The 24757-nt window shown below is 49.9% G+C and overlaps 1 protein-coding gene across 1 annotated transcript; it reads right to left on the minus strand.

Moving 5' to 3' along the window:
• Positions 1-1115: 1115 nt before the first annotated feature.
• NELFB (negative elongation factor complex member B) lies at positions 1116-24225 on the minus strand. The gene is made up of 13 exons (XM_038767905.1): positions 24081-24225; positions 16612-16775; positions 15194-15293; positions 13871-14101; positions 12359-12544; positions 11692-11804; positions 11081-11183; positions 9731-9826; positions 8049-8191; positions 7758-7864; positions 5390-5531; positions 4225-4333; positions 1116-2830 (listed from the first exon to the last, which is right to left on the minus strand). Exons 1-13 carry the CDS (start codon positions 24180-24182, stop codon positions 2693-2695), a joined length of 1734 nt encoding a protein of 577 aa, XP_038623833.1. The 5' UTR covers positions 24183-24225; the 3' UTR covers positions 1116-2692.
• Positions 24226-24757: the final 532 nt, after the last annotated feature.

The following is a 24757-nucleotide window of genomic DNA, read 5'->3' on the forward strand; positions in this document are numbered from 1 at the left end:
TGGTTTTGTTCTCTGTCTCCCCCTTTTAGACTGTGAGCCCACTGTTGGGTAGGGACTGTCTCTATATGTTGCCAACTTGTACTTCCCAAGCGCTTAGTACAGTGCTCTGCACACAGTAAGCGCTCAATACGACATTGATTGATTGATTGATTGACCTGCCGTGCGCCCTTAAGAAGACAATTATCCTCATCTGTAGATTGAGGATAAAATACCTGTCCTCCCACCCTTAGATGGAACCCCATGTAGGACAGTCGGATCGGAATATCTTGTATTTGCCCCAGCATTTAGCACAGGGTTTGACACCTAAGTTGCTTCATCAATTCCAATGCTACTATTAAGTATCTGGGCTGCAGTTTGTTTGCTTCATGTAGAACTTGCCCACTTTCTAAATGTTCCTCTGTTTTCACATTTCCCAACTACTAATTCCCAGGTTATCAATCGATCGGTAGTACTTAGAGCGCTCGCTCTGGGCAGAGCCCTGGACCAAGTCCTTGGGAGAGACATAGTTTGTAGACATTATCCCTGCCCTCCAGGAGTCCTCTAGACCATAAGGTTGTCGTGGGCAGGAAATGTCTCCTAATTGTTAATAACAATAGTAATAATAATGATGGTATTTGTTAAGCGCTTACTATGTGCCAAGCAATGTTCCAAGCGCTGTGGGGGGGATACAGGGTAATCAGGTTGTCCCCCATGGGGCTCACAGTCTTAATCCCCATTTTCCAGATGAGGGAACTGAGGCCCAGAGAAGTCAAGTGACTTGCCCAAACTCAAACAGCTGACAACTGGCGGAGCCAGGATTTGAACCCATGACCTCTGACTCGAAAGCCCACGCTCTTTCCACTGAGCCACACTGCTTCTCTAATTGTTGTCCTGTCTTCTCCCAAGCACTTAGTACAGAGTCGGTAAACACGTTCTTGTGGGAACGAGCGTATTGATTGCAGGCAGGTAATTGCCAAATGACCTGCCCGAGGAGGAGTGGAATCTATAAAGTCCTCCTGGGCGATGTTGGGTTTTTTTTTGGCTAAGACCTAGGATTCTACAACATGGTGTTAAATGCTAATGAATGTTTGTTTTCCAGCTTCCAACTCTAAGTGATATAAATGGCACTTAAGATATTACTTATAAAAACCTCTTTTATTTCTACAAGTGAAAGCCTACGTCACTTAGAAAGCTTCCTCCCGGTTAACACGAGTCTCCCATTTACACCAAATAAGCGGGCACGGATGAAAGGCGCCACAACCCTCCCCGAGACGGGCATCTGGGAAAAGGGACTGGCCCCCCATTTTGTTCGACCCATCTCATTCGGTCACGCTAAAGCCACGCTCGCTTACTGCCTTCTTTCTCTTGGACGGGCAAAGCTTTCTAGTCGCTGATGTTCTCTGGAGAGGACTGCCCGCTTTCTCTCTCCTCTCTGAGTCCTACGCAAAGTTCAGTGGGTTGATTGTCCGGATGGCAGTGTTTTGGTGGAGCATGGTGAGACTGTTGTGGTTTGGTGGGGGCTGAGTCTGAAGCAGCAGAACATTTGAAGATGACTCAAAAAAAAGGAGAAGGGCCAATTGGGCGGGGGTCTACCCAGGAGAGGAGATTGGGGCCTTGAGGACTGAAGGAATTACACCCCGCAATGCCTGGCTTGTGCTCCCTAAATTTACACAGTGTGGGGGAGCTGGCCTTTCCACGGGCCTGAGACTGGAAACTGGTGCCTGCCTCAGTCCTCCCACCTTCCCTTTGGGGCCGGGCAGAGCCGATCCCTGCTTTCCCAGGGGCGTTTGTCGCAGCGTGGGAAGCCAATCCAGAGGGGGCTACCACACTTCCTGACTCGCGGACGGCTTCTTTCCATTTCATAACTGGGATTCGGAAACCCTGACTGCCTCCTTTCCCCGAGCCCCCACTCCTCAACTTCTCTGGGAGTGAAACACTGGTTCAGTACCGATCAACGCCCCCAGCACCGACACCAGGCCCGCCTTTGCCTGCCTCCGAAGGGTTCCTGAGGCTGCATCGGCAGCCCCAGCCGACCCTTGACCTCACTCTGTCCGCCTGCCAAACCGGAGCCCCCGACGTACAGAACAATCGTTTCTCCCCGCTCGGGACGGTACGGAGAAAAACCAGGCGACCAAGACAGAGAACGTTTCTCGAGTTAAGCGTATGTACATATTAAAGAGAAAAAAATAGGTCAAATGCCTTCTGAGGACGGCTCAAAAAGAAATGCCAAGAAGGGGGAACCTGCGGCAGCCTTACCGCAGTTTCAAGGCTGCTCGGTTTCTCCAGTCTGGGAGCCAGATGTGAAAAGTGGGGAGAGTAGGGGAAAGTGACCGGAAGGATTTCTTTCTAAGTGGTCGGCGACCCTGCGCTGGGATGCATGGCATCGCCTTGCTCCCATAAATCTGGCCAACTGGACCCCAAAGGTTGGGCGACATCTTTGCTTCACAAGCAAGGGGATGAAGGCGCGGAGGGGTGAGATGTGCCCGAAATGGGACAGGGAAGGGCAAGGGAAAGACCGGGGGGGGGATTCTGGTCATCCAGACGCCCGGCCCTAACCTCCCGTCGGCGGACATCCCGCCTGCCGGGAAGAGGGGGCCGCTAATTCGCTGAGGGGTCCGGCCCGACCTGCTCCGTCATCCGGATCCCAAAGAAGCAGCTGGTGGAGGAGTGGGAACCACCCGGGCCCGCCCCCTGGCTCGGCGCCCAGGGAGCCTCACAGCGACGCTGGGGTGGGGACAGTGGCCAGGGGCAGGTCCAGGGCAGGCACCTCGGGGGCTTGGGCTGGGCTGGGCTTGCGGTGGTCTAGTTTCTCTCCGAGCTGGTTGTACAGATCCTTTATGGCCTCGCCGCTCTGCAGGGGGGAGAAGGGCACACAGGGTAAGCCAAGTCATGCTTGGGGAGCGGGGACAAAGGCCTGGCTACCACTCAAAAACCCACCCCCCCCAAACCCGAAAGCCCACCTGCCACAATTCTTTAAGTGAAGGCTGTAATTAAAACCTGGAAGATAATTAAGCTTCAGAAGCCACCAGCTAAATAGAGCAGGATCTCCAGGGAGCCCGCGGAGGGGAACCTGGTTTTCGACTCTACAGGTTGTTTCCTTTTTAGTGTGGGAAATGGAAGCCATAGAGTCCAACATCCGGCTGCCCAGACTGGAACACAAGATCAGAAGTTTGGAAGTTTCTGTTTTTTGGGCTTTTTTTACGGTATTAGTTAAGCACTTACTAGGGGCCGGGCACTGTACCAAGCGCTGGGGTAGACATAAGGTAATCAGTTTGGACCCAGTCCACATTTCAAATCAAGCGCTTAGTCCAGTGCTCTGCACACAGTAAGCGCTCAATAAATACGATTGATTGATTTCAAATGGGACGCGGGCTTAGCCCCCATTTTACAGATGAGCGAACCGAGGCCCAGAGAAGTGACAGGACTTGCCCAAGGCCACCCAGCAGACGAGTGGCTCAGCGGAAAGAGCCCGAGCTTTGGAGTCAGAGATCATGGGTTCAAATCCCGGCTCCGCCAAGTGACAGCTGTGTGACTTTGGGCCAGTCACTTCTCTGGGCCTCAGTTTCCTCATCTGGAAAATGGGGATGAAGACTGTGAGCCCCCCGGGGGACAACCTGATCACCTTGTAACCACCTCAGCGCTTGGAACAGTGCTTGGCACATAGTAAGCGCTTAATCAATCAATCGTATTTATTGAGCACTTACTGTGTGCAGAGCACTCTACTAAGTGCTTGGGAAGTACAAGTTGGCAACATATAGAGACAGTCAATCAATCAATTTGTACTTCCCAAGTGCTTAGTACAGTGCTCTGCACATAGTAAGCGCTCAATAAATACGAGGGACTGTCTCTATACGTTGCCAATTTGTACTTCCCAAGCGCTTAGTACAGTGCTCTGCACATAGTAAGCGCTCAATAAATACGATTGATGATGATGATGATTTACTGAGCGCTTACTGTGTGCACAGCACTGTACTAAGCGCTTGGGAAGTACAAGTTGGCAACACATAGAGACAGTCCCTACCCAACAGCAGTCTAGAAGGGGGAAATGCCATCATTATTATTATTTTAAGCGGTAAAGGCAGGATTGGAACCCGGGTCCCCGGCCTGGGCTCCCTCCCCGAAGCCACGCCGCACCTCCAAGTTCCAAAAGGGTCGCGCTCCCCGGCCTGGGACGCGACAGCGGGGTAGAAATGCCCAGGCCTGCTTTGGCTAGTGGCCAAGGGCCAACGTGAGCCAGCGACCCACCTGGCTGCCGGGCTCCAACACCTTCTGCAGGGCCTCCAGCTTCGCGGGTGCCACCTTATGATGAAGGTGAAGCAACAGTCGCAGCGTGTGGCGATGCACGTTTTCCTTTCTGGAAAGGAACAGGCGGGTGGGTGACAGAACGGGCCCATGCCATCCATGCCGGGACGGTAAGCGCTTACTACAGAGCTCTGCTCACCCTAAGAGCTCAATCAATACCGAATGAACTGAATGAATGACACGGGCTTCTTTTTCGGGAGAACCAAGTACGGAGGTGTAAAGTTCTCCTCCTGCTCAAATTCATTCAGTCAGTCAATCGTACTGACTGAATGCTTTCTGTGTGCAGAGCACTGTACTAAGCGCTTGGAAAGTACAATTCGGTAACAGAGACGATCCCTACCCAGCCACGGGCTCACAGTCTAGAAGGGGGTGGGGGACAGACAACAAAACAAGTGGACAGGCCCAAAGAATTCCTCTCCCCGAGTGCCGTGGCAAACAACGTAATAATAATAATTAGGATATTTAAGTGCATACTGTGGGGCTGGGCACTGTACTAAGCGCCAGGGTTGGTACAAGAACACAGGGTCCCGTAAGGTTATAAAGCCATCGCCCCCGCCAGCCCTACAGATTCTGGGCTTTGAGAAGCAGCGTGGCTCAGTGGAAAGAGCCCGGGCTTTGGAGTCAGAGGTCACGGGTTCAAATCCCGGCTCCACCTTATTTTATTTAGTTAGTATGTTTGGTTTTGTTCTCTGTCTCCCCCTTTTAGACTGTGAGCCCACTGTTGGGTAGGGACTGTCTCTACGTGTTGCCAACTTGTACTTCCCAAGCGTTTAGTACAGTGCTCTGCACACGGTAAGCGCTCAATAAATACGATTGATTGATTGATTGATTGTCAGCTCTGTGACTTTGTGCAAGTCTCAACTTCTCTGGGCCTCCTTAACCTCATCTGTAAAATGGGGATTAAGACTGTGAGCCCCCTGTGGGACAACCTGATCACCCTGTAACCTCCCCAACACTTAGAACAGTGCTTGGCACATGATAAGCGCTTAACAAATGCCATCATTATTATTAGTACTTCAAAGACCCCCTTGGCCCCGCAACCATCCCACGCTTGACAAGGCCATCACCTGTCTCCCCTCCCCCCAGCCAGGACCGGCCGCGGGCTGACCTGGCGAAGGAGGTGAGCAAGAAGCCGTCGAAGAGGCTGGTACAGAACTCCTCGGTGGAGAACTCGTCCGCCAGCAGGGTCAGGTTTCCCGTGAGCAGGTGAAGGAAGATGTCGCCGAAGGCCAGGTCGCTGAAGGTCTCCACTGAAAGGGCAGGGGTTCGTTACTCGGCCTTGGGGGGGGACGCCCCGGTGCTCTGGGCTCCGACGGGGGGAGGCTGGGGGGATGGGGATGGAAACTCAGCAGGGGCACGCAGTGTTGACGGGGAATTCGTTGCGGGCAGGGAATGTGCCTACCTGCTCTGTTATGACGACTGAAAGCTCACTGAGGGCAGGGAATGTGCCTACCTGCTCTGTTATGACGACTGAAAGCTCACTGAGGGCAGGGAATGTGCCTACCTGCTCTGTTATGACGACTGAAAGCTCACTGAGGGCAGGGAATGTGCCTACCTGCTCTGTTATGACGACTGAAAGCTCACTGAGGGCAGGGAATGTGCCTACCTGCTCTGTTATGACGGCTGAAAGCTCACTGAGGGCAGGGAATGTGCCTACCTGCTCTGTTATGACGACTGAAAGCTCACTGAGGGCAGGGAATGTGCCTACCTGCTCTGTTATGATGACTGAAAGCTCACTGAGGGCAGGGAATGTGCCTACCTGCTCTGTTATGACGACTGAAAGCTCACTGAGGGCAGGGAATGTGCCTACCTGCTCTGTTATGACGACTGAAAGCTCACTGAGGGCAGGGAATGTGCCTACCTGCTCTGTTATGACGACTGAAAGCTCATTGAGGGCAGGGAATGTGTCTACCCACTCTGTTACGCTGACTGGAAGCTCACTGAGGGCAGGGAATATGCCTATCCCGTCAGGACGACAGAAAGCTCGTTGCGGGCAGGGAACACGTTTACCCACTCTTACGTTGACTGAAAGCTCGTTATGGGCAGGGACTGTGTCTGCTGTCCTCTCCCAAGCATTTAGTTCTGTGCTCGGCCCACGGTGAGCGCTTAATAAATACCACTGATTGACTGATTTCCCTCTAGACTGTATTCTTGTGGGCAGGGAACAGGTCCACCAACTCTGTCGTACTCTACTCTCCCAAATGCTGACTATAGTGCTCTGCCCGTGATAAGTGCTCAATAAATACCGCTGATTGGGAATGAAACCAAGGAATGAGCAGGTGATGGGAGATTAAGGAGGGCCCCCCTGAGCTGACATGAAACCCTGAGGCTAGTCTGATTTGCGGGGAGGTGTGTGTACGGAGGCATTGGACTTCCTGCCCTGCTGCTGCAAGGGGTTTGAGGGGCTCTCTATGGGTGCCCAGACTCTGACTGTACCAGCAGAAGAGTACAACCATTCCTAGCCTATAAAGCTAGTAGCTTGTCGGCGCTTAGTACAGTGCTTTGCTCTCGGTAGGTGTTTAATAAACCTCTGCCACAGGCAGAGCCGTTGATGGCGACAGGCAGCAACCCCCAACTTTTTAAACCCTGTCTACTGAGAAGCAGCACGGCTCAGTGGAAATAAAGAGCACGGGCTTTGGAGTCAGAGGCCGTGGGTTCAAATCCCGGCTCTGCCAACTGTCAGCTGTGTGACCTTGGGCAAGTCATTTAACTTCTCCGTGCCTCAGTTACCTCATCTGTAAAATGGGGATTGACTGTGAGCCCCCCAAGGGACAACCCGATCACCTTGTATCCCCCCAGCACTTAGAACAGTGCTTTGCACATAGTAAGTGCTTAATAAATGCCATTATTATTAACCCCAGGGGCTGCGTTTCCATAGACGCTGGTGCCGTCTCTCCTAACTCTCTAGGGCAAATTTCTCTTTCGTTCCAGGTAAGAAACAGCGTGGCCTAGCGGGGTACAGCCTCGGCCTGGGAGTCAGAAGGACCTGGGTTCTAATCCTGGCTCTGCCGCTTATCCACTGCGTGACCTGAGCCATTTTCCTTCTCTCTATCTCAGTTCCCTCGTCTGCAAAAATAGATCCACTATCTATTCCCCCTCCTACTTAGACTGTGAGCCCCACGTGGGACCTGATTATTTTGGATTTACCCCAGTGCTCAGTATAGTGCTTGGCACAGAGTAAATTGTTAACGCTATGGAAGTGGCACGGCCTAGTGAAAAGAACACATTCTGATCCCAGATTCCCCGCTTGTCTGCTGGGTGACTTTGGACAAGTCACTGCACTTCTCTGGGCCCCAGTTCCCTCATCTGGAAAATGGGGATGAAGACTGTGTGCCCCACATAGGCCACGGACTGTGTCCAACATGATTAGCACATATCTACCCCAGCGCTTAGTAAGGTGCCTGGCACATACTAAGCGCTTAACAAATACCACCCGTTGGGGTTTGATAAGGAAGGTTAAACAGGAGCAGACTCACCCAATCCCGGCAGGAGTCGGAGAAAAGCGTTTTTGTTCCTCTGCTTAGTAATGTGAAGTACGTAATACAGGCCGACTTCGCAGGCGATGCGGTGGTCCTGCAGAAACCTGAGACGGGCATGGACAGCCATATTTATGTATTTATTATCTTTATACTCATGCCTGTCTCCCCCTCTAGACTGTAAGCTCACTCTGGGCAGGGAACGTGTCTATTGTTATACTGTCCTCTCCCAAGTGCTTAGTACAGTGCTCTGCACGTGCTCAATAAACACGATTGAATTGAAAAACCTACTTGGCGAAGCCATCTGGAAGTGTATTGGGATAAGGAACGGGCACTTTGTCTTCTGTTGGCAGTTTCTGGTCTACGTTGTACGTATAATCATCAACCACAAAGGACATCAGCATTGGCAAAAACCTGGTGATCAGCTCCACTTCCTGGAAGAGGGAGAGAATCAATCAATCAATCGCATTTATTGAGCGCTTACTGTGTGCAGAGCACTGGACTAAGCGCTTGGGAAGTACAAGTTGGCAACATATAGAGACAGTCCCTACCCAACATCACCGTCTAAAAGGGGGAGACAGAGAACAAAACCAAACATACTAACAAAATAAAATAGATACGTACAAGTAAAATAAATACAGTAATAAATATGTACATACATATATACAGAGAAGAAAGTTCCAACTGAAGCAGTCTGGCAAAACACTCAATGGAAGGATAGTGGTCAAGAGCTTGGGGTTTTCGCTTAGTAAACTGATAGATCCTGGGTGTGGGAGTTAAAAAGACCTGGGTTCTAATCCTGGCTCCATCCCTTCTCTGCTGGGTGACCTCTGGAAAGTTTCTTTATTTCTCGGTGCCTCATCTGTAAAATGGGGATTATGACTGTGAGCCCCACGGGGGACAGGGACTGTGTCTAATCTGATTAGCTTGGATCTACCCCAGCGCTTAATATGAGAAGCAGCACGGAGTAGTGAACAGAGCACGGGCTTGGGAATCAGAAGGTCATGGGTTCTAATCCCAGCACCGCCACTTGTCTGCGGTGTGACGTTGGGCGAATCGCTTCTCTTCTCTGGGCCTCAGTTCCCTCATCTGTAAAATGGGGAGACTGTGAGCCCCAGGTGGGACAGGGATTGTGTCCAACCCCATTTGCAAGTATCCATCCCAGCATTTAGTACAGTGCCTGGCACACAGAAAGTGCTTAACAAATACCACAATTATTATTATTATGAGTACAGTCCCTGGCACAAAAAGTAAGCACTTAAATATCACGATTTATTATTAGTATTATTATTATCGAATCCCCAGTTGTCTGACTCCTTCTTGGACACTAAAGGGGACCATGGAGAGGCACTTTACTTCTCTGTGCCTCAGTTACCTCAATCCACTAAGCCATGCCGCTTCTCTCAGGTCACGCTATTTCTCACTTGTCTGCCGGATGACTCTGGGCAAGTCATTTCACTTCTCTAGGCTTTAGTTTCCTCGCCCTTCAATGGGGATACAGTACCCCGAACCCCCTCTTTCTTAGACCGTGAGTCCCTTGTGGGACAGAGACCATGTTCACTGTGATTAGCTTGTTTCTCCCCCAGAGCTTAGAACAGCGCTTGGCACACATTAAGTATTTTAACAAGAATAATAACAGTGATAATAACGATGATGATAAAAGATAGTAACAGTAATCATCATCAATCGTATTTATTGAGCGCTTACTATGTGCAGAGCACTGTACTAAGCGCTTGGGAAGTACAAATTGGCAACATATAGAGACAGTCCCTACCCAACAGTGGGCTCACAGTCTAAAAGGGGGAGACAGAGAACAAAACCAAACATACTAACAAAATAAAATAAATAGAATAGATATGTACAAGTAAAATAAATGAATAAATAAATAGGGTAATAAATATGTACAAAGATATATACATATATACAGGCATATACATATATACAGGTAAAAATAATCGTGAAAATAAGAGTACCATCTTTGGCTCCTTGAAGACTTGGCTGTCAATCATGTCCCAGGCGCCTTGCCCCAGAGACAGCATCCTTAGCAGCAACATTAGATCAGGGCTTTCCTGAAAGTTCAGATGACAACAAAACACAAAAAAAGCACGGATTACTGCCTTTAGCTAGGCCAAATGATACAGGCCCTCTGAGGGGAAGCTTCTTTTTGATCTCCTCCTGGAATCTAGAAACACCACCCTCTCAACCTTTACTTTGGCCATGAGTCAGAATCGTTCCCCTCAATCCGTCGACGGTATTTACCAAGCGCTTACTCTGGGCAGAACACTAGGTTGTAGTGGGCAGGGAAAGTGTCTGTTTGTTATATTGTTCCCTCCCAAGAGCTTAGTACAGTGCTCTGCACATAGTAAGCGCTCAATAAATACAAGTGAATGAATGAGAGTACAACAGAGCAGGGATGACGTACTGAACTGAGCGCTTAGGGGAGTGTGCTGGAGTTAGAAGGCACAACCCCTGTTCTCTAGGAGCTTACAGTCTCCCCCGAGTAGGCATCTCCAGCTGTACCTGGGAGTGCTTTTGGACAACTCATTAGGACCCTTTTGGGGCTGGATATTCTTCCCACGCTTTGCGAGGAAGAGGAGACGGAGTCAGTGCACGGGGAGGACAAAGGCGAGACACATTAGAACCAGGGGGGGATTGGTCTGCTTTCTTCCGTCCGACACTTTCCCCGACTTGCAAAATAGGGGAGGATCCATTTCATCTGCTCTTCTGAATTACACCCCTGGAGTGAAGCTATGGTTTCAGAACACTGTACTGAGCACCTAGCGGAGTACAATACAACAGAGTTGTTAGACGTAGACATGTTCCCAAGGAGAAGCAGCATGGCATAATGGCTAGAGGCCGGGCCTGGGTGTTAAAAGGTCATAGTTTCTAATCCCGGCTCCTCCACTTTCATTCATTCATTCACTCAATTGTATTTATTGAGCGTTTACTGTGTGCAGAGCACTGTACTAAAGCGCTTGGGAAGTACAAGTTGTCAACATATAGAGACGGTCCCTACCCAACAATGGGCTCACAGTCTAGAAGGGGGAGCACTTATCTGCTGTGTGACCCTACCCAAGTCACCTCACTTCTCTGGGCCTCAGTTACCTCATCGGGAAAATGGGGATTGAGACCGTGAGCCCCATGGGGGACAGGGAGTATTTGCTTGTATCCACCCCAGTGCTTAGTACAGTGCCTGGCACGTAGTAAGCACTTAAGTGCTACCATAATTACTTATATCACAGCCAGTATCAACCTCTTGGCAACAAAGGCATATCTGTGGAAAAACGGACAAGGGCGACGTCACGTCATCTCGGGAAACTCACCCTGGGTAAGGTGTCTTGCCCCACCAGCTCCTGAAGGTGCCTTATAGTGCTCAAGGCCAAGGTATTAATAGCAAAGGGGTCACACAGGATCATAGACAAATCCCTAGCAGGGGGAGAAAGAAGAAATGCGGTCGGTTCTACATCCCCAATTTGGGACCAAGAGCTAAACAAGACAGTCCCTTCCCCCAAACAGGAGCCGATTTATTTGAATGATGATCGGACGGGCCCAAGACGTCCATTAGTTTGCAATCCGAAGAAATGGCTGCCAGAGTTTTACCCAGCCCACGAGAAGGGGTCTGGGGGTACTCTCCGCCTTGTTCGACAGTTCTGCAGGCCAGATAGATAATGTCTGACGAAAGCCTTAAGAATTCAAACAACAAATTGCCGGCACTGTGCTTCTCTATGTTGCAGAGAAACTATGGCTTTTTGAAATTTCTTTCTTCTTTTTAACATCCAACCCTGATAATATTCAAGCAAATGGGAGTGTAATGTATTCAGTTGATATACAAGCAACAGGACCCCGGAGCCAGAGGACCTGGGTTCTGATCCAGCCTGGGGACTTTGCCGCTGATTGCCCTGCGCTTTCCCGAGACCCTTTTCCTTCCGCTCACCCCAGCACTTGTTCTTGTCCCTTTTTCACGCCGTCCAGGAAGCCCTGCAGTTCCCGAGCTCGCTTGTTATCCACAAATCTCTCTCGGATGCAGGCGTCCAGACACCAGGTGAACTGCACAAGAGGAGAATAAAACAAACAACCAAAAAAACCCCACCGCAACACCATCGTGAAGTAGGGAAGGGGCCCCTTTCTATCACACAGACAGAAAAAAACAATAGGTTACGGTATTTGTTGAGCGTTTACTACGTGGGAGGCCCTCGATTAAGTGCTGGGATGGTTACAAGCTAGTCAGGTTGGATCCAGTCCATGTCCCGTGTGCACGGTCTTAATCCTCATTTTACACTGCAGTGACTTGAAGTCTTCCCGTCCCCACCATTTATTTCTGGTCTAGGAGGAGGAGAAAAAGGGTCCTTCTGCCCCCTCTCTTTTATTTCATCATCATCATCATCAATCGTATTTATTGAGCGCTTACTGTGTGCAGAGCACTGGACTAAGCGGTTGGGAAGTCCAAGTTGGCAACATATAGAGACAGTCCCTACCCAACAGTGGGCTCACAGTCTAAAAGGGGGAGACAGAGAACAAAACCAAACATACCAACAAAATAAAATAAATAAATAAAATAAATTTCTGGTCTAAGAGGAGGGGAAAAAAGGTCCGTCTGGTACCTTGTGGCAGGGGTCCACCGTGCAGATGTCGCTGATGTCCAGGTCGTGGAGGGACATCAACAGCTCGGCCCGCAGGCTGCAGTAGTGGACGTTCCTCGTCCGCAGGAAGAGCGTGCGCAGGAACTGCAGAACCATGTCGTATAGCTTCACGTTCTTCCCGATCATCTGCGTCAGCTTCTGCACCACCTAGAACCGCCGCCAGACACCACCGGGGTACTTGCTAAGCGCTTACGACGGGCCAAGCGCTGGACTGAGCGCTCGGGGGAGGGCAGCCCGACGGAGACGGACAAGCTTCTGGTCTAGAGGGGGAGACGGAGGTGGAGAGAAATACAGGACCGATACGGACATAAGCGCCGAGGGAGGGGTGAATCAACACGGCAAGGGCAACGCCGAAGGGAGTGGGAGGAGAGGAAGTGAGGGCTTAGTCGAGGAAGGCTTCTTGGAGGAGATGTGCTTTTTTCATAAAGCTTTGTCGGTGGGGAGAGTTGTGGTCTGGCATCTATAAGGGGGGGCGGAGTTCTAGGGTGAGGGGTCAATGGTGAAAATTTGAATTCACACCCCTGAGGCGCAGAAGGCAGATATTGGAAGAGTGTGGGCAAAGGAGTGCCCTTCGCTCTTGCTAATTTAACGTCTGTCCTGTAGAAAAAATGCCCCCAGTGACCCACGAAGACAGAAACCTGACACCAACATGGTTGCCCTTCAGCTGCCTCAAAAGGCGAGCTGAACTTACCCGAATTAGGTTCACTTGTTGGCATTTCGGTAATGTTTCAGAGCTGCAAACTGTTTTAGGATCAGCGACTACTCATTCTCACCATCACCTCCCACTCACTCACCCACAGAAACCGTGCCTTGGAGAAGCCGGCTTGTTCTGAGCTTGGCGGAAAAACAATTCCTTGGACTCTTTAACTCCTCTGAGGCCCTGGATTCCTACAACTCTCCAGAACACTGCTCACCAAAGATTAAAATGATGGCATTTACCAAGTGCTTTCTCGGTGCCAAACGCTGGGGAACACATAAGGGAATCAGAGTCCCTGCCCCACATGGGGGTCACAGCCTAAGAAGGAATCAACTGTATTTATTGAGTGCTTACTAGGTGCAGAGCACTATACTAAGCACTTGGGAGAGCACAACCCAATGGAATTAAGTCACGTTCCCTGCCTGTGACAAACTTAGTCTCGTGGGATGGAGAAAAGGACTTTAATTCCCATTTTACAGGTGAGAAAACCGAGACCCAGAGGGGTAAAGTGACTTCCCCAAGGTCACCCAGCAGCCAAGTGGCAAAGCGGCAATGGTCAACTGACCTCCCCCAGCCCTGGGTTCTTTCCACTAGGCCCGCTCGGTGCGGAATTTCAACTCCAGGGTGAGATTACCAGAGGCGGGATCCGACACGTGGATATAAAATATGTACGTCTGCCCGTCTACTGTCCTCTCCCCAGCGCTTAGTCCAGTGCTCCGCCCACAGTAAGCGCTCAATAAATACGGCTGACTGAATGAATGAGTCCCGAGCCTCACCTCCCCCTGCCGCCTCGTCTTCGGGGAAGGGCTGAAGAAGTTGTGCAAGACGGACAGGTCGCTGCTGAACACGAGGTTCTCCTTCTCCAGGATGTAGTGCTTCAGCAGCGGGGAGACCTCGTCGCCGAACAGAGCTTGGTTGTCTTGCCAGATCTGACGCTTCACCTCCACCGAGCAGGCGCGGTACAGGTCCTTGTCGGCCATGACCAGTTTCAGTTTCTTTTCCGGGACCTTCGCAACAGCACGGAATAATCGGCAAATACGCGGGCACATCGCGGGGCTGACGTTTTACCAGGTATTCCTCTATGCGCTCATTATCTCCCGAGCTGGCAATGCCTCCCAGGCCACAGGGAAAACCCTCATTTTTCTCACTCCCACAGCACACGCTAAGCTCCATTTTAGACATTTATTTTTTTCTTTAAATGGTATCTGTTAAGCAATTCTTAGGAGCCAGGCGCTGTACTAAGCACTGGGGTGGATACAAACTAATCAGGTCCTCTCCCCGCTTCCCAGCCCCACAGTACTTATGCATATCTCTGTAATTTATTTATATATTTATATTAACGTCTGCCTCCCCCTCTAGACTATAGGCTTGTTGTGGGCAAGAAATGTGTCTGTTTAGTGTTATAATGTACTCTCCCAAGCAATTAGTACATGCTTTGCACACAGTAAGCGCTCAATAAATACGACTAGACTTTTAGACTGTGAGCCCACTGTTGGGTAGGGACTGTCTCTATATGTTGCCAACTTGTACTTCCCAAGCGCTTAGTACAGTGCTTTGCACACAGTAAGCGCGCAATAAATACGACTGATTGATTGACTGACTGGATGAAAGAACGAAAGGTTGGACATGGTCCATGTGCCGGATGGGGCTCCCAGTCTTAACCCCCATTTTACAGATAAGGGAACCGAGGCCCAGAGAAGTGAAGCGACTTGCCCAAGATCACCAAGCAGATGAGTGGTGGAGCTCGGGTTCGAATCCAGGCCCTTCCAACTCCCAGGCCCAGGCTCTAGCCACTGAGCCATGCTGTTTCTCAGCCCCCAAAACCACACCCTTCATCTAGATTCGAGCCTCTCTTTTCTGGAAATTTTACTCTTTACCAACTTTTCCAAGCTCCACTCTGTGGTCAGCCAAATTATAAATGGACAAGGGCCTTTTCCCCCCCTCACTCTGGTTCTTTGAGAAGATTCAAATATTCCTTCCGACTGAAGAAAGGGTAACTGAAAGGTTGGTGGCTGCCACTTACACCCCAGCTGACTGAGAAAGTACAACAAGAGTTTAAGACCCTGAGAGGCTGTAACATGGAGTCAGGCGGCTTTTACCTTAGGAAGATGTTTCATGACACACATCACCACTGGCTGAATGGAAGGCATTTTGACAAGTGAGAAGCTCTTCTCCAGGAGATCTTCCAGCTTTTTGTACCTAGGAATGCACGGTGGAAGAAAAAAAAAAAAAAGCAATGTGACGGACGGTTCTGAATTTCTGAATGGATGTCAGAAATGGCAGAAATTAATCAATCAATCAAACGTATTTATTGAGCGCTTGACTAAGTGCCTGGGTGAGAACAATATAACAGAGTTGGCAGCCGGTCATATTTATTGATCGCTTACCGTGTGCAGAGCACTGTAGTAAGTGCTTGGGAGAGAACAATACAATAACACGTTCCCTGCCCATGAGAGTCTAGAGGAAGAGACGGACATTAATATAAATAAATTTGGGATAATAATAATGATGGCATTTATTAAGCGCTTACTATGTACAAAGCACTGTTCTAAGCGCCGGGGAGGTTACAAGGTGATCAGGTTTTACCACGTGGGGCTCACAGTCTTAATCCCCATTTTACAGATGAGGTAACAGGCCCAGAGAAGTGAAGTGACTTGCCCAAAATCACACAGCTGACAATTGGCGGAGCCGGAATTTGAACCCATGACCTCCGACTCCAAAGCCCGGGCTCTTTCCACTGAGCCACGCTGCTTCTCCTGGATCTGGACCTAAGTGCTGTAAACTCATTAGGAGCAGAGACACATCCACTAATTCTGTTGTACTCTCTCAAGTGCTTAGTACAGAGCTCTGCACAGAATAAGCGCTCAACAAATAGCATTAGCTGATTGATAAGTAAATTACTGATATGTACTTAAGTGTTACGGGGTTGAGGGTGGAGTGAATACCAAATTCATTCATTCAATCGTTTTTACTGAGCGCTTACTGTGAGCAGAGCACTGTACTAAGCGCTTGGGAAGTACAATTTGGCAACAGTTGCCTAAAGGGTACTGATCTAACGGTATAGACAAATTTAATAATAACAGGCATTGAACCCCCATTTTACAGATGAGGGAAGTGAGGCAGCCCCCAAGGCCACACAGCTGAGATCAGAGAAGCAGCGTGGCTCAATGGAAAGAGCGAGGGCTTGGAAGTCAGAGGTCATGGGTTCAAATCCCGGCTCCGCCAATTGTCAGCTGTGTGACTTTGGGCAAGTCACTTAACTTCTCTGTGCCTCAGTGCCCTCATCTGTAAAATGGGGATTAAAAGTGTGAGCCCCACGTGGGACAACCTGATTACTTTGTATCTACCCCAGCGCTTAGAACAGTGCTTGGCACAGAGTAAGCGCTTATTCCCACTGTTATCAGAACACAGGTCCTCTGGGCTCTTTCCACTAGGCCACGCTGCCGTCCCGGGGCGCGTCGGGGGGGGTGTTCTCAGGCTGGCGACTGACAGGACGTCACCCCCCGCACTTGCCTACCTTTCTTCGATCTTCCCTTCGGCAGCGATGGCGGACACCCGCTCCAGGAGCTTGTCCCGCAGTTCGTCGAACACGGACTGGTGGAACTCCAAGCGTGGGGTGCCGTGTAGGTCCAAGAAAGGCAGGGCAGACTGCAGGGAGGGGAGCAGGACCCCATTCTCTGTCTGGGAAAACACAGCTTTTGGTTGGAAACCGACTGCTTACTAAGCGGGGCTGAAAAGGCCAAAGAACCGTATGTGAACTTGAATCCCTTCAGCACAGGAAGCCTGGTTGACTCGGCCTAGCATGACCCAGAGACACGTGTGTCCCTCCCCCCCGCCACCTTCTATTCATTCATTCATTCAATCGTATTTATTGAGCACCGTACTAAACGCTTGGGAAGTCCAAGTTGGCGACATACAGAGACGGTCCCTACCCAACAACGGGCTCACAGTCTAGAAGGGGGAGACAGAGAACAAAACAAAACATGTGGACAGGTGAGACTGTGAGTCCGCTGTGGGCAGGGACTGTCTCTCTTTATTGCTCTACTGCATTTTCCAAGCGTTTAGTCCAGTGCTCTGCAGACAGTAAGCGCTCCATAAATACAACTGAATCATCATCATCATCATCAATCGTATTTATTGAGCGCTTACTATGTGCAGAGCACTGTACTATGCACTTGGGAAGTACAAATTGGCAACATATAGAGACAGTCCCTACCCAACAGTGGGCTCACAGTCTAAAAGGGGGAGACAGAGAACAAAACCAAACATACTCACAAAATAAGATAAATAGGATAGGTATGTACAAGTAAAATAAATAAATAAATAAATAGAGTAATAAATATGTACAAACATATATACATATATACTGAATGAACATCTGCTCTCCCAAGCGCTTAGTCCAGAGCTCTGCACACAGTAGGTGCTCCATAAATACGACTGAATGAGCATCTGCTCTCCCAAGCGCTTAGTCCAGAGCTGTGCACACAGTAAGTGCTCCATAAATACGACTGAATGAGCATCTGCTCTCCCAAGTGCTTAGTTCAGTGCTCTGCACACAGTAAGGCTCCACAGAATGCCTGATTTCCCAAGTGCTCAGTTCAGTGCTCTGCACGCAGGAAGGCTCCAAAGAATGCTCACTCTCCCAAGTGCTTAGTTCAGTGCTCTGCACAGTCAGCGCTCCATAAATTCGACTTACTGACCGCCTGCTCTCCCAAGCGCTTAGTCCAGCACTCTGCACACAGCACACAGTAAGCGCTCCACAGAATGCCTGCTCTCCCAAGTGCTTAGGCCAGTGCTCCGTGCAGTTAGCGCTCCATAAAGACGACTGAATGAACGCCTGCTCTCCCAAGCACTTAGTCCAGTGCTCTGCACACAGTAAGCACTCCATAAAGCCGATTGAATGCATGCCTCCTCTCCCAAGCCCTTAGTCCAGTGCTCTGCACACAGTCAGCGCTCCATAACGACAACCGAAGACCTGCAGGCTCTCCCAAGCGCTTAGTCTAGTGCTCTACACACAGTAAGCCCTCCACAGAACGCCTGCTCTCCCAAGAGCTTAGTCCAGTGCTCTGCACACGGTCAGCGCCTCATAGGGACGACTGAATGAATGACTGACTGGATGAATGAATGACGGCCGGTTGGTTGGGGCAGTGGTCGCCACCCTCTAATAATAACCATAACATTATCATTATTATTATTTATCATACATCAATATATTATATTAATTACACGTTATTTATTACATATCAATGTATCATTACATTATATGTAATTATGCACTAATTAACATAATTAATAAATAATGCTATATAATTGATTACTAGAATAATTAATGATATAATGTTCAATATATAATTAACATATTATACATGAATATATTGATATGTTGTGTTAATATATTAATAATATACTATATGTTATTATTTATTATTATTATAATTATAATTATGGCATTTATTAAGTGCTTACTATGTGCAAAGCACTGTTCTAAGCACTGGGGAGGTTACAAGGTGATCAGGTTGTCCCACGAGGGGCTCACAGTCTTAATCCCCATTTTCCACATGAGGCTTCTGCCCTGTATGTATGTTTGTACATATTTATTACTCTGGTTATTTCACTTGTACATATCTATCGTATTTATTTTATTTTGTTAATGTTTGGTTTTGTTCTCTGTCTCCCCCTTCTAGACTATGAGCCCACTGTTGGGTAGGGACTGTCTCTATATGTTGCCAACTTGTACTTCCCAAGCGCTTAGTACAGTGCTCTGCACGCAGTAAGCACTCAATAAATACGATTGATTGATTGATTCTGACGCCCCCTGGCGGCCGCCGCCCTCCGGACCCCCCCCAACTGCGGCCGCCGCCCTCTAGCGCCCTCTGGCGGCCGCAGCCCTCCAGGCCCCCCCGGTGGCCGCCGCCAGATAGCGCCCTCTGGCGGCCGCTGCCCTCTAATAATAATAATAATAATAATGGCATTTATTAAGCGCTTACTATGTGCAAAGCACTGTTCTAAGCGCTGGGGGGGATACAAGGTGATCAGGTTGTCCTACTTGGGACTCAGTCTTCATCCCCATTTTACAGATGAGGCAACTGAGGCTCAGAAAAGTGAAGTGACTTGCCCAAGGTCACACAGCAGACAAGTGGCAGGGTCGGGATTAGAACCCACGACCTCTGACTCCCAAGCCCGGGCTCTTTTCACGGAGCCACGCTGCTTCTGACGCCCCCTGGCGGCCGCCGCCCTCCGGACCTCCCCCCAGCGGCCGCCGCCCCCTTGCGCCCTCTAGCGGCCGCCGCCCTCCAGACCCCCCCCCGCGGCAGCCGCCAGATGGCGCCCTCTGGCGGCCGCCGCCCACTAATAATAATAATAATAATAATAATAATAATAATAATAATAAAGGCATTTATTAAGCGCTTACTATGTGCAAAGCACTGTTCTAAGCGCTGGGAGGGTTACAAGGTGATCAGGTTGTCCCACTTGGGACTCACAGTCTTCATCCCCATTTTCCAGATGAGGTAATTTAGGCTCAGAGAAGTTAAGTGACTTGCCCAAGGTCACACAGCAGACATGTGGTGGAGACAGGATTAGAACCCACGACCTCTGACTCCCAAGCCCGGGCTCTTTTCACCGAGCCACGCAGCTTCTGACGCCCCCTGGCGGCTGCCACCCTCTAATAATAATAATAAGGCGTTTATTAAGCACTTACTATGTGCAAAGCACTGTTCTAGCGCTGGGTGGGGGGAATACAAGGTGGTCAGGTTGTCCCACTTGGGCTTTACAGTCTTAATCCCCATTTTACAGATGAGGTAACAGGCTCAGAGAAGTGAAGTGACTTTCCCAAAGTCACACAGCTGACAGGTGGCAGAGCGGCATTAGAACCCACGACCTCTGACTCCCAAGCCCGGGCTCTTTCCACGGAGCCACGATGCTTCTGACGCCCCCTGGCGGCCGCTGCCCGCTAGCGCCCTCTGGCTGCCGCCGCCCTCTAATAATAATAATAATAATAATAATAATAATAATAATAATAGCTTTTATTAAGGGTTTTCTATGGGCAAAGCATTGTTCTAAGCGCTGGGGATACAAGGTGATCAGGTTGTCCCACTTGGGACTCACAGTCTTCATCCCCATTTTCCAGAGGAGGCAACTGAGGCTCAGAGAAGTGAAGTGATTTGCCCAAGGTCACACAGCAGACAAGTGGTGGAAGCGGAATTAGAACCCACGACCTCTGACTCTCAAGGCCGGGCTCTTTTCACGGAGCCACGCTGCTTCTGACGCCCCCTGGTGGCCGCCGCCCTCTAATAATAATAATAGTAACAATAATAATAATAATGGTATTTATTAAGCGCTTACTATGTGCAAAGCATTGTTCTAAGCGCTGGGGGGGATACAAGGTGATCAGTTTGTCCCATTTGGGACTCACAGTCTTCATCCCCATTTTCTAGATGAAGTAACTGAGGCTCAGGCAAGTGAAGTGACTTGCCCAAGGTCACACAGCAGACAAGTGGCGGAGTCGGGATTAGAACCCACAACTTCTGACTCCCAAGCCCGGGCTCTTTCCACCGAGCCACGCTGCTTCTGACGCCCCTGGCAGCCGCCACCCTCCGGACCCCCCCAGGGCGGTCGCCGCCCTCTAAGAATAATAATAATAATAATGATGATGATTATTATGGTATTTATTAAGCGCTTACTATGTGCAAAACATTGTTCTAAGCGCTGGGGGGGATACAAGGTGTCCCACTTGGGACTCACGATCTTCATCCCCATTTGACAGATGAGGTAACTGAGGCTCCGAGAAATTAAGTGACTTGCCCAAAGTCACACAGCTGACAAGGGGCAGAGCTGGGATTTGAACCCATGACCTCTGACTCCAAAGCCCGGCCTCTTTTCATCGAGCCATGCTGTTTCTGACGCCCCGCGGCGGCAGCCACTTATAATAATTATAATTATGGCATTTATTAAGCACTTGCTATGTGCAAATCACTGTTCTAAACGCTGGGGGGGGGGGTAAAAGGTGATCAGGTTGTCCCATTTGGGACTCACAGTCTTCATCCCCATTTTCTAGATGAGGTAACTGAGGCTCAGACAAGTGAAGTGACTTGCCCAAGGTCACACAGCAGACAAGTGGCGGAGTTGGGATTAGAACCCACGACTTCTGATTCCCAAGCCCGGGCTCTTTCCTCGGAGCCACGCTGCTTCTGACGCCCCCTGGCGGCCACCGCCCTCCGGCCCCCCCACCCCCGGCGGCCGCCGCCCCCCAGCGCCCTCTGGCGGCCGCCGCCCTCTAATAATAATGATTATTATTATTATTGCATTTATTAAGCGCTTACTATGTGCAAAGCACTGTTCTCAGCGCTGGAGGGGACGTAAAGTGATCAGTTTGTCCCACTTGGGACTCACAGTCTTCATCCCCATTTTCCAGATGAGGTAACTGAGGCTCAGACAAGTGAAAAGACTTGCCCAAGGTCACACAGCAGACAAATGGCGTTGTCGGGATTAGAACCCAGACCACTGACTCCCAAGCCCGGGCTCTTTCCACGGAGGCACGCTGCTTCTGATGCCCCCCGGCGGCTGCCGCCCTCTAATAATAATAATTATTATTATTACGGAATGTATTAATTTATTCCACCGAGCCACACTGCTTCTGACGCCCCCTGGCGGCCGCCGCCCTCCGGACCCCCCCCCCCGGGCGGCCGCCGCCCCCTCGCGCCCTCTGGCGGCTGCCGCCCTCTAATAATAACAATTATCACAGTATTATTGTAATATATATTGTATAAAACATATACTGTATAGAATATATTGCATATAGTACAGTATATTGTATAAATATATTGTAATAATATTAGTATATTAACAAAATTATTATGAATATCATTATGGCATTTATTAATTTATTCCACCGAGCCACGCTGCTTCTGATGCCCCCACCCACCCACGGCGGCCGATGCCCTCTAACGGCCGCCGCCCTCTAATAAAAATATTATTATATTAATAATATTAACAAAAAATAATATAACAGGACCGATCATTATTGTTAATTTATTATTATTATTAGAACCCACGACTTCTGACTCCCAAGCCCGGGCTCTTTCCACGGAGCCACAAAGCTTCTGACGCCCCCTGGGGGCTGCCGCCCTCCGGACACCCCCGGGCGGCCGCCGCCCCCTCGCGCCCTCTGGCGGCCGCCGCCCTCTAATAATAAATAATAATAATAATTATTATTATTATGGCACTTATTAATGTATTCCACCGAGCCACGCTGCTTCTGACGCCCCCTGGCGTCCGCCTCCCTCCGGACCCCACCCAACGGCGGCCGCCGCCCTCTAGCGCCCTCTGGTGGCCGCCGCCTTCTAATAATAGTAATAATAATTATTATTACAATATTATTGTAAAATATTGTATAAAATATTTACTGTATAAAATGCATGGTATATATTGTATAAAGTACACAGTGTAATAATATTATTATAAAATTATGATTACTATAATAATAATTATTATTATGGCATTTATTAATGTATTCCACCGAGCCATGCTGCTTCTGACGCCCCCTGGCGGCCGCCGCCCACGGACCCCCCCGCCCCCCCAACGGCGGCCGCCACCCTCTAATAATAATAATAATAATTATAATAATTATGGCACTTATTAATGTATTCCACCAAGCTACGCTGCTTCTGACGCCCCCTGGCGCCCGCCGCCCTCCGGACCCCACGGCGGCCGCCGCCCTCTAGCGGCCGCCGCCCTCTAATAATAATAATTATTATTACTATTACATTGTAATATACCGTATAAAATATATTGTATATATTGTATAAAATATATAGTATAATAATATCGTTATTAAAATTATTATTATTATGGTATTTATTCATGTATTCCACCGAGCCACGCTGCTTCTGACACGCCCCCTGGCGGCCGCCGCCCTCCGGACCCACCCCGGGCGGCCACCGCCCTCTAATAATAAATAATAATAATTATTATTTTTATGGCATTTATTAATATATTCCACCGAGCCACGCTGCTTCTGACGCCCCCTGGTGGCCGCCGCCCTCCAAACCCCCGCCCCACTCCCCAACGGCGGCCGACACCCTCTAACGCCCTCTGGCGGCCGCCGCCCTCCGGACCCCTCCCGCCCCCGGCGGCCGCCGTCCTCTGGCGCCCTCTAATAATAATAATTATCATTATTATCACAATATTATTGTAATATATTGTACAAAATATATTGTATATATTGTATAAAATATATATTGCAACAATATTATTATAATAACAAAATAATAACAATAATAATTATTATTATGGCATTTTTTAATGTATTCCACCGAGCCAGGCTGCTTCTGACGCCCCCGGTCGGCCGCCGCCCTCAGGACCCCCCCCCACTCCCCCACGGCGGCCGACACCCTCTAACGCCCTCTGGCGGCCGCCGTCCTCTAATAATAATAATTATTATAATTATTACATTATTGTAATACATTGTACAAAATATATATTGTAGTAATATTATTCTAATGACAAAGTAATAAAATGCTAATTACTATTATTATGGCATTTATTAATGTATTCCACCGAGCCACGCTGCTTCTGACGCCCCCTGGCGGCCGCCGCCCTCCGGACCCCCTCCTATCCCACGGCGGCCGCCGCCCTCTAACGCCCCCTGGCGTCCGCCGCCCTCCGGACCCCCCCGGGCGGCCGCCGCCCCCTTGCGCCCTCTGGCGGCCGCCGGCCTCTAATAATAATAATAATTACTATTATCATTATTACAATATTATTGTAACATATTGTACAAAATGTATATGTAATAATGTTATTCTAATAAAATAATAATGATAATTACTATTATTATGGCATTTATTAATGTATTCCACCGACACACGCTGCTTCCGACGCCCCCTGGCGGCCGCCGCCCTCCGGACACCCCCCCACCCCACGGCGGCCGACACCCTCTGGCGCCCTCTGGCGGCCGCCGCCCTCTCCAGCGCCCTCCGGCGGCCGCACCTGGAACTGCTCGATGGCTTTGAGGGGCTCGGTGCAGTTGGTCAGCGTCTCCTTGAGGTCCTCGCCGTTGGCCACCCCCAGGTCCTGCAGCCCCGCGAACATGGAGGCCGCCCCGGAGGAGGCGGCGGCCCCGGAGGCCCCGGCCCGCGGCCCATCGCCGCCCCGCTCCCCCGCCGGCCGGGGCCCGCCCGCGCCCCTCTCCCCCGCCGCCCCCGCCGCCGCCGCCGCCGGCCCCTCCAGCTCGGCGCCCCCGGAGCCCCCCGAAAACCCCACTTCCGGCGCCTTCCGCCCGCCCGCCCACCTACATCCGGTCCGCCACAGGAACTTCCGCCCGGAAACGCCACCCGACGCTTTGGTTCCTACCAAACCCCCTCCCTACTATTCATTCAATCAATCAATCAATCGTATTTATTGAGCGCTTACTGTGTGCAGAGCACTGGACTAAGCGCTTGGGAAGTACAAGTTGGCAACATATAGAGACGGTCTCTACCCAACAGTGGGCTCACAGTCTAAAAGGGGGAGACAGACAACAAAACCAAACATACTGACAAAATAAAATAAAATAAATACGATTGAATGAATGAATGAATACAAGGTGATCAGGTTGTCCCACGTGGGGCTCACAGTCTTAATCCCCATTTTACAGATAAGGTAACTGAGGCACAGAGAAGTGAAGT

The sequence above is a fragment of the Tachyglossus aculeatus genome, chromosome 27 (genome assembly GCF_015852505.1).
Source record: "Tachyglossus aculeatus isolate mTacAcu1 chromosome 27, mTacAcu1.pri, whole genome shotgun sequence".
NCBI classification, from domain to species: Eukaryota; Metazoa; Chordata; class Mammalia; order Monotremata; family Tachyglossidae; genus Tachyglossus; species Tachyglossus aculeatus.

Bases quoted from the DNA above. Each gene is read 5' to 3' on its own strand.
- NELFB (XM_038767905.1), bottom strand. From the start codon at position 24,182: ATGTTCGCGGGGCTGCAGGACCTGGGGGTGGCCAACGGCGAGGACCTC. The intron at 15,294-16,611 runs GTAGGCAAGTGC...GTGCATTCCTAG, and splicing joins GAAGGGAAGATCGAAGAAAG to GTACAAAAAGCTGGAAGATC. The intron at 2,831-4,224 runs GTGGGTCGCTGG...TCCCCCCTGCAG, and splicing joins TGTTGGAGCCCGGCAGCCAG to AGCGGCGAGGCCATAAAGGA.